General features: G+C 36.1%; 1 protein-coding gene across 1 annotated transcript; it reads left to right on the top strand.

The window, feature by feature from the left end:
• LOC109713991 (probable galacturonosyltransferase 11) lies at positions 4,423-9,421 on the top strand. The gene is made up of 2 exons (XM_020238336.1): positions 4,423-4,958; positions 7,686-9,421. Exons 1-2 carry the CDS (start codon positions 4,809-4,811, stop codon positions 9,066-9,068), a joined length of 1,533 nt encoding a protein of 510 aa, XP_020093925.1. The 5' UTR covers positions 4,423-4,808; the 3' UTR covers positions 9,069-9,421.

Below are 10,879 nucleotides of genomic sequence, written 5' to 3'. Positions count from 1 at the left end.
GAGACAGAAAGAAATAAGAGTATTTTAATCAGTTTGTTGAAAATCCAGTCTAAATCTGTAAAATCGGAAAAAACGGCAAAATTTGTAAATTTTTTATACTAATTGACCCGAGAAAAAAATCATTTTCTCTAATTTGGATCGAAATTTGGAGAGAGACAGCGAGAGAAATTAATGGAGAAAAAAGCTGTCATACCAACTTTTTTTTTTTTTTTTCTCTCTCTCTCTTCAGAAGTGAGGAGCAAGGGAGAGAGTTGTTGTCTCTTCTTCTGTTTCTTTTTTTTTTTTCCCATAATCCAAACAACAAAGAGAAATCTTTTTCTATTTCTTTTCTTCTCTGTTCTCTCAATCTAAATGAATAATGTCAAAAAATTATAAGATTCGATACTTAAGAATTTCAAACATGTTATAATTTCAAAAATCGGATATAAGTCTTATATATATATACTTAGTCTTTAATTTTAAGACTTTTGTCAACTCCATTAGTCTTTTAGTGTAAAAAAATTAAAAATATGATAAAATTAGTGTAAAATATTAAGCAACTGAATGAAGAGGCGTAAAATTTACACCCAATATCGAACGTACAAAAGGGAAAAGAGACAAAATTGTTTGCGCACGAGTCAAGAGTACATTTATAACGCATGCAATTGAATACCAAAGAGTATGTTCCACAACAAATAACCTCCCCATTCAAAATTTGTCTCCACAAATGTTTGGATGCATGTAGGACTGTAATTGGGATTTGTCCTAGTAATTTGAAGGACAAATGAGCTATTTTGTACTTGGAATTAATCTTAGTTACAAAATATTCTATGGGTACTTTGATAATTTGTACAAAGTTGTAATGATGTGTGTGTATTTTATTGGAGGGAAAAAATGATTAAAAGAAAGGACTTTGCTTCTTACTAACAAGCCATGATATTAACCACAGAATTTATTGAATATAAACAGATTCATTGAATCTAGTCAGTAACTACTGGGTGAAGTATAATAAATTGATAAAATATAACTAATGAGAATACACATGTGTGGCCAAAATCTTAATTTGTAGCTACTACCAAAGTAAAAAAAAAGTTTAAAGCGTGCATAGGTATAAATTATTGACCTCGATCCGTAATGTAAAAATAAAAAAAAAGCTCTAAAAACATTAACTCTCATTACTAAAAAAGAAAACATTTTGCTCCGCTGAATCTAATCAAAATCATTAGTAGACAATGGTCAGATTCACCGAATCTATGTAAAACAACCAGTATTCTGAAAATTTTAACTTGCGAAAAAAGAAAAAGAATGAAATCATATCCGCTAACAACAATAGTGTTAGTTTCTGCGTTAAATATTATCTTGCTTACAATCATGTTAATTAAGATCTACATAATCTATGTGAATTCGTGTACAAATTTGCTCTTCTTCTTTCTTAGTCTCTTCCAATTCGGAAAATCTAAGTACAAAATTTGTGTGGTCTCCTTATTCTGGGTTCGGTTTCCGACTCTGCTCTAAGTCAAGCTCAAGTGCTAATTTGTGCGCGTTCGAAAAATTTAAACTCATAAATTATATATGTTTTAGTTCCTTTGGTACAATTTTTTGTCGAACAATTTCTGATCCTTTAATACCAAATCATAAATATAAAAGTCTCTAATCCACAGGAACTTGGATCGTCTTATCAGTAGAATCCTATTTCATTCACGCGTTCCTCGTTTACAAAAATTAAAACCCTTGAGTTTTTTTTTTTAAAAAAAATTAGTTAATATGTATAGAATTTACCTGAAGTACAGATGAACAATTTTAATTTTAATTTTACTATCCAAATTTTTAATTTATTTAATTCGAGTCGGTCAATAAAATGTCGACTTCAAAGTTTCGATGCGTATAGTTAGTATATTTTATATAATTTTTATAATTATAAATTAATCTAAAATTAAAATTAAGTAAATTAAAAGATTAAGCAGTAAATTCAAAGTGCTAAAAAAATCAAATAATTTAATTTAAAATGATTTGTATTTTTATTTTATTTTATTTACTTCAAGCAATCTCCATCGCGCTTGTAAATCACGTTTCTGGAGTGGGACCCACAGTTTGTAGGCCCCACGTGGCAGTGTCACAAAAAAGCGATGTGTTAACCGTCGCACTGCGCACCCACTTCCACTAAAACATTGCATGCGCGCGGTGCACCAAATTGCTCGTGCACCGCTGTATCTGGAAATGTAAAAAATAAATTATCTTAGTGGCTTTGGCATATAAAAAGCTATAATTTAAGAAATTTATTAATATTTATGAATCAGCATTTAAAATAGAATACTTACTTATTAAAATTTTTATATTTATAATTTTATTTGGTGTTATTGTTATTTTAAAAACAGAAACTTTCGTAAAGAATTAGATATCACTAATCCACACTGACAAATAACTTATCTATTGACGAATTCAATTATAATTTTATAGAAAAAAAATAAGTCTTATTATTTTAATCAATATTTTCTATTGCGTTGCCTAAGATCCTTACTACTAAATATGATAAAATAATAAAATAAAATAAGACCACTCGATAGGGAAGCTAATAAAATAAATTTAAACTAAATTTAAAACTTGTGATTTTTTTTTAATACAAAAACCGTGTTAAAAAAATCTCACACGCTGTCGGTGCACGGTACACCCGGTGCACACAAAATGTCCATGCTAACCAACAGGGTGAGGGCACCAATCACGAGGCCCACCGAACTCGACGTGTCGACTCATCCGTCGATCGCATGACTCACCCTCTTCGGTATAACGGTTACACCGAGCCCCCACCGAACACTTTCATCTGGGCCCCACACGTCAGTGTCGGGACAGTGACACGGGGACGTTACACCGGAGAATCTCACCATCGTACGGCCAGGATTGTCCCAACAGTGGTACTCGAGAAAAGTCAAATGGCCCCGGATGCGCCGAAGGATTGCATCGGTGTAGCTGTTTCATGCACCCGGTGTATCCGTACATTCCATACACCTCTGTTTTCTTAAAATACCCTTTGTTGTTGGAAGGGGCATTACGTTACGTGATTATTATTTATTATTTATGATAAGCCCCAAACACGCGGATGCGCATAACTAATTAGATTAATCCAACCGTACACGTGTAGAAAGGTGATTACCTTCGCCGAAATTTTCTGTATATAAAATTATAAAAAATATTCACAATAAATTTTGTTACCATTTTTATATTTGTAGACACAAACCACCATATAAAATTTTCACCTGTATAAATATAAATAATAATCATACGAGATCCTATGTTCCTTAATATACAATAAATATTACAAATCTGTATATAAAAATAATCGTAAATTTCATTGATTATTATTATTTTTTTCAAATTGGGTAATAACTCATTTCTATGACCACCATAAAAGAAATAATTTTCTATTATGTACTGTTGATTGCTGAAACTATTCAATCCCTAAATAATAGAATAATAAATTTTTAATTACTCTAGATAAACTAGTAGATCTTTATTATTTGAAACTATTAACTGCTAATTAATGGTTAATTAATTTTAGAAAAAATTGCAAATATCATTCATGTGGTTTGACGCTTTCTCACTGTAGTACCCTTTAGTTTAAAATATATCACTTTCATACCATGTGGTTGTATTTTTCTCTTTTTTACTAATTTTTTTTTCATTAAACTAGTGACAAAGTTAAAATTAAAGTGTATTGAAGTGAATATTCGATAAACCATAGGTGGGGTATCTGAAGTTTTTTTATATATCATTTAACGAAAAGTTAATAGAGAAACTGATGAAAAGAAAAAAAAAATAAAAACACAAGGTACTAAATTGATATACTTTAAAATACAGGATACTAAAGTGAGAAAGTGTGAAACCACATGGGTGGTATTTAAAATTTATCTTTAATTTTAGGGTAAACTTCATATACCATTTATGTGGTTTCACACTTCCTTACTTTAGTACTCTGTGGTTTAAAGTGTATCAAATTAGCGTCCTGTGGTTTCATTTTTATCTTTTCGTCAGCTTTTTTGTTAATATTTCGTTAAATTATATACAAAAAAACTTAATATACCCTACCTAGGTTTATCAAATAGTCACTTTAGTACTCTTTAGTTTTAACTTTATCACCGATTTAACGAAAAAAATTAGTGAAATCGATAATAAAAAAATAAAAATAAAACCACAGGATACTAAATTGATACACTTTAAATCACAGGATACTAAAGTGAGAAAGTGTGGATCCACTGGGTGATATTTGAAATATTTCCTTAATTTGGAGCAAGCGGGGTCAACAGTGCATGAGATATTCTCATGCACCCGGTGTGCACGGAATGGTTTTTCGCGCTTCGTGTGGGTCCCGCCCAAGGGAAACGTGAATCGAGAGAGAGAGACCCTGTTCTCCTCTGTCCTTTTACGTCATCGTCGCGGTGTATAGATCTCTTCTCCCCTGTATCTATCCCCCTCCACTCCCCTCCTCTCCTCCTCCCCAATCCCCAATCCCCTCCTCCCATGGCGCTCGATCCCCGAAACCCTAGCGTTTGAATCGCGTCTTCCACCTCTTCGCGCCCCGAGCTCCGCCCCCCACGCTCTCCTCCTCCTACTACTACCCCTCCTCCTCCTCCTCCTCCCGCCGAGTAGAGAGACGGCGAAAGAGCCCATTCCCCAACCCCGCCGCATGATCCGAGGTGAGGGTTTTGGAGTCCGCCCCCGGAATATGCGGCGGTGGGGATCCGAATCGAGCTCCGTAGGTTCGATCTGAGGGATTCGGAGTCGGTGGTGGTGGTGGGGCTGGGGGGGCGAGGGAGAGGTGTGGGCTCTTCGGCGACATGCGGCGGAGGGCGCCCGAGTTCCGGCGCCCGCCGAGGAGGAGGCTCTCGTATTGGATCTGGTGGCTTTTGGGGGTGTTCGTTCTCGCGGGGTTGGTTCTCTTCGTTGTTCATCATCACCATCTGGAGCAATTCGAGCCGCCGATTAGGGTTTGTTCCTTGATTCTGTACTGGATCTGCCCAAAATTCTATTCAATTCCTTCGGACCCCGATCTAATCAGTAAATTCGATAGAAATTAATCAAATATTTAGTGTTTTTTGAAGGTTTGAAGAATACCCAACTCGCAATTTTAGTTTATTTTCCCTTGTTTGAGATTAATCAATGAGAATTGGGTAGTAGTATTGAATATTCAAACGCCAAAATTGATTTTGTTTGTTTGAATAAGTATTAGATGCTCAAAGTATTATTACTAGCTGTCGACTTACCTAAATTAATTACTTAGAATAGTGATTTTGAATAAATATCTGTTGGAGACTTTTTAGGGACCTAGTCATGTGAATTAGGTAGGATGTCTTAGTGGGCCGATGCATGAGTCCTCTTAATCCGATTTCGATTCCCTCATGCCCCCTCAACAGCAAAGATGAGTGCGAATCTTTCACCTAATTTGAAGGTGATTGCATACTCGCTTTTCTAAAATGAGGAAATAAAATAAGTTCTTTTTCTTTTTCTTTGTAACTTTTCAATAATGGAAGTTACAAGAAGAAAAATTCTACAATTGAACACATCTGTCCGCTTCAATTTCATTGGAAAACGACTGTAGGTAGGTAGTCAATTGATAGAAAAAAACGATTACGACTGTGATACACCATTATTGACCTGAAACGCTTCATAGTAATGAGCTTTCTACACGGTGCAACTGTTCAGCTGCGACTGTTATTGCACCAAATAGTTTTGCACGTGCAAGAGTATTTTGTCTTAGCTTTTCATACGATGCTGCAATATTTGCTTCTTTTAGGTGAAGAAGGGTGAGGATTCAACAATGTTGAGTTGGTAATGAACAGTAAATTTTCTGGTTTGGTATTATTAGAAACTATTGTGGGCAGGTAGTGCTATCAAAGAAAACCATGGTTTTGATTATGCAACTTGTAGCATGAAATCCTTAGTATAATCTAACTTTGTTTGACATCATTGAAGTGTTCGGCAAACACAATTTAGGCAACCGGATTTTTCTGCAAGTATGAGACTATATTTCTCAGATTTTTGTAAGATCTTGTAATTGATTGGTAAATTATTGCACTTAGTTTACCTCTGAAGTAAATATTTACGAGAAGGTTCACAATTGTGGATAAATTAGGAAAGCTCTGAAGGACTTCATGAATATTATTTAATTCAGAAATTGATACAATAAACTGGAGTTAGCTGGAATCATGTGCGTTCCTTGTTCCTTGGTGCCTGATTGGATGTATGAAACCGGGCTATAATTCAAATCGTACACTTATAAATCCAAGCACATCAAAATTTGCTTATGGATTTTTTTTTTTTTTTCAAACCAGATTATTCTAGGGTAATTATGAACTACTATTCCGGCCAACATGTAGAATTTTGTTATCACTCACTTTATCATTTCCTTTACATCTCCTAAATGGTTTATATTTGTCATTTACCCATTGAAAAGAAGATGATAGCAGAGGTGTAATTAAACTCATCCATGATTGTGTATGCTAGTTAAACTTTCTATGACACCCCAAATTAAACATTGGCTAACTTTTTCCTACTTAGTTATCATTAGGGTGGGAAAGACCGAACTGCATGCCTCTAGTGTTGTCCTGGTGCATCTGGTAGCTGTTCAAGACTAGAATATGAGAGCTTCCTCCTTAGTTTGCAGTCATTTAGCAGTTTACTTGAGTATTTTATACATCGAACGAAGTCGCATGATGTGGCATTAAGCACACCAGAACTTAGGGATAACATTGTTGAGAGATTCAATCACAATGGGATCAGTTTGAAGATCTTATTATATTTTCCAGGTGCTTTTGAGAGAATGGTGGTTTGCAATATGGTGATGTGAGAGAACTAGAAGAGGAGCTTGTTGTGGAATAAAACATACTAGTCTGAAAGGAACAAGATTTTTTATGGATTTAATCATTGGTCTGTTTCTTTAATGACCTTCAAGTCAATGTTGAACCATTGCATTACTGCTTATTTATGATGGCTGGTAGAATGTTTAGGTGCAATTAAAGAATTGTGCAATCTCTATCCAGTTGAGTCTGCACATTGATGATAATTATGGCTATGACTCAGCAAATAATTTGAAGGCCTCCAACTTAGCTTATACTGCCATTTTAAGATTTACACTAGCTGTTTTTGAGAGGTCTTCTTTCCATCTGGTTACATAGGTTTCTTTAGCATCGTTGTTTCTTCGATGCTGACTGGAGTCTCATTATCGTTCTCCATGTTACAGAGTTTTTTGTCAAGCTCACAAATAATGGGGGAAACAAAAAGAAAAATGCAATGTTGCACGCGCTGTGTGATCGTGATTTATCAACTCAAAGCAGTTGTGTTGAAGGCACCTTCTTGTACTGTTAGACAATAGATGGAAATTTAGAACAATGGTCTGAAATATGCGAATTGCAAGTTGAAAATTTGAAAAATCTAAGAAGAAAAGCCAACCTTGGATACGAGTACAGCAAAATGGGGTGCTATTTATCTTAAAAACACCAGAATATTCAGGATTTTAATGTGCGATAAATGAGGATAAAAACATTTCAGTTGCCTTTAGTAGATTCATAAGCGGAATTTACTCCCTTGATACATATTTATCAGGCTTCATCTTTATACCTGTAAATAACTCTTGGAAGTGTACAGTGTTCTCTGTGCTTCTCCAGAAGCTCTTTCTTTCCATGCTTACTCATGCTTATGTATGCAACACTTTGCAGGACAAAGATTCTGCAAGAGAAGAGGTCTCCCGTGAGAGAGTGAACTTCACCCAAGAGCTATTAAGCAGCACATCTTTCGCCAGGCAATTGGCCGATCAGATGACACTAGCAAAGGCTTATGTGGTGATCGCAAAAGAGCACGGCAACCTTGTCCTTGCATGGGAGCTCAGCACGCAAATAAGAAGCTGCCAAAAACTTCTTTCCCAAGCGGCCGTTAGGGGAAAAGCCATCGTTCTAGAAGAAGCCCATCCCATTGTAACTCAACTCGCACGGCTTATCTATAAAGCCCAAGACTCCCACTACGACATCAGCACCACAATAGTGACTTTGAAAAACCATGCTCTTGCCCTTGAAGAGCGGGCGAGAGCAGCGATTGTGCAAAGCGCTGAGTTTGGCCGATTGGCATCGGAATCTATGCCGAAAAGCCTCCATTGTCTGAACATAAAGATCGCAGAAGAATGGTTTAAGAACCCATCAGTTAGAAGGCTCGTGGAGGAGCGAAGGAACTCACCGAGGCTCGTGGATAATAACTTGTACCATTTTTGCGTATTCTCGGATAATGTGCTCGGGACAGCTGTTGTCGTAAACTCCACAGTTTCCAATGCGGACCACCCTCAGCAACTCGTGTTTCATATAGTCACCGACAGCATCAATTACCATGCAATGACTACTTGGTTCCTTATAAATGACTACAAAGGAAGCACAATTGAAGTTCGAAGCGTAGAAGAGTTCTCTTGGCTTAATGCTTCTTATTCTCCTCTGGTCAAACAGAACCCTGATTTTGCTTCCTTACTGAACCACTTGCGTTTCTATATTCCTCAAATAGTCCCAAATTTGGAGAAAGTAGTCTTTCTTGACGACGATGTCGTGGTTCAGAAGGATTTGACCGCTTTATTCTCCATAGAATTGCACGGAAACGTAATTGGGGCTGTCGAAACTTGCCTCGAGGCATTTCATCGGTTCTACAAGTATCTAAATTTCTCCGACCCGCTCATCAGCTCAAAATTCGACCCGCAAGCTTGTGGATGGGCTTTCGGAATGAACATTTTAGACCTAATTGCGTGGAGAAAGGCGGATGTGACCGCAAAGTATCATTACTGGCAGGAGCAAAATGCTGACCAGATGCTTTGGAAGTCGGGCACGCTCCCCCCTGGCCTTCTGACATTCTACGGGCTGGTGGAGCCGCTCGATCGGAGATGGCATGTCTTGGGATTAGGGTACAACTTCGCGATCGACGATAGATTGATCGAGAGCGCGGCGGCGGTCCACTATAGCGGGAACATGAAGCCCTGGCTAAAGTTGGCCATCACCAGGTACAAGCATATATGGGAACAGTATGTGGATTTCTCGCATCCTTTTATTAAAGAATGCTTTATTCATTGAGTTGTTTCTCTTACATTCTTAGAGTCGAGCTAGAAGCGTCGGCTTGATAGTGATTACTTACTTAGATCCTTATTAGATCAATCGAAGAGAAGAGCTTGTATACCAGAGAAAACATTTACAATGTCATCATAATTTTTTTTTGGAGAGGATTCATTTTCGAAGAAGAAATAAGTTCATTGCCTGATTTTTCTACCTACATTTGGACCTCAAACTTTCGCAATCCAACCACAATTTTCTATTTGCCGTAAGACCATTTTTGTAACTTGTAAGGAACAAAAAGATTGGAAATCATATCTGCTGTGTTGAATTGAAGCAGGACCGAAAATCTGAAGGACATGTTATGTTAAATAAAATGCTTGGTTTATCTTTAAGTTTTTCAACATCATCTTAGATAAACCTATTTTAGTTTCTATACTTAAACATCTGTACAACTATCGTCTAAATCAATTTTGTTTCTATATTTAAACATCTGTAAAAAAACCATTGGAAAATTGGAAGAGCAAAATTATGCAGTAGTACTTTATTTACAGTGTGAATGTAGTTGTGCACATAGATTCATTTTCCTGAACTCTATTGGGAGTAAACTTTTGGTAGAATATGTAAGTGTTGTTCTTGGATTTTCAATTAATTTCAATTCTGTCCAAAATCTTCTTCACTGTGTAAAATGCTGAGTAAATAATATTGCAAGAAACTAAGTAAATTCAGATGCTAAATTGGTGAAGTAAGTAAAAAAAAAAAAAAAAAAAAGGTAGATATCAAATTGTGCTTTGTGACTTTGAATTTCTTTTAGACTTTTTTTTTTTTGTCCCCTTCTTTGAGATCTGTTTAGATTGAGCTCACTCCTACTGTGAACTGCAATTAAAAATCCAAGGAGCCAAAAAGGACATTATGGTAATTCTACCTTATTATCTTGTCCCTAAATGGCTAAATCAGGCCCTTTCTTTTTTTGTTTTGTTTTCAAAAAAGGAGAAAAATAAAAAATGGGACTTTGGTTAAATTGGGGCAATCACTTGTCCTTTTATTTATTTATTTATTTTTGGTGGTGTTGGGGGCCTTACCTTTGATCACTTTTTTTTCATGTTAAAAGCATCTTTAGGCTTTTGCATTACGCGTGGTGAAAAAATATTTTCTTTGTTTCCAAAAAAAAAAAAAAAAAATTACAGTGTGTAGATTACAATCATTCATTTACGATATATTATTAGTGTCTTCCAAGTAGAAGCACATTTTTATATGCTTTTTTATTTTTAATTTATTTCCCAACTCCTCTTGTCAAGCAAAAACACTCTTCTTTGTATTATTATTCTTTTTTCCTTCAAAAAAGAAAATGAAAAAAAAAAATGAAAACGTACAATATTGGGAATGAAACCTGTCGCATTTAATTGGGCCGGAATTAGGTGCTGGTCCCCGTTAAATGGGCCGAGCAGGCCCACGTCTCCTCCACCCAACGATGAAATCGGCGCCCACCGAGGAGTCGGCGCCGACACCACCCTCGCACGGATAAATTGATGGTTCAACGACCAAGATTGACAACTTGTTACTTATTTTCCGGACCCAGTCCACCACGTCGGCCGTAGACCGCTCTATCATCTCATCCTGTAAGGATGATAAGAGCAATGCTCCTATACACCAAAAAAATCTCGGCCCTTAAATTTTTTAAAATGAATGGTGGAGATGTCATTTAGTTAAGAGGGTGACTGGCTTTTGTTGCCATAGGTACCGGTCACCCTCCTACCAAGGGTAAATTATTTCCTCATATGTAAAATTAGTATGAAGGGCTTTTTTTGTAAATTTTTATTTTCATTCCCATAATG

The sequence above is a fragment of the Ananas comosus genome, linkage group 1 (genome assembly GCF_001540865.1).
Source record: "Ananas comosus cultivar F153 linkage group 1, ASM154086v1, whole genome shotgun sequence".
NCBI classification, from domain to species: domain Eukaryota; kingdom Viridiplantae; phylum Streptophyta; class Magnoliopsida; order Poales; family Bromeliaceae; genus Ananas; species Ananas comosus.
The sequence above is the reverse complement of the archived record's forward strand: the minus strand, read 5'-3'. Positions and strand labels throughout refer to the sequence as shown.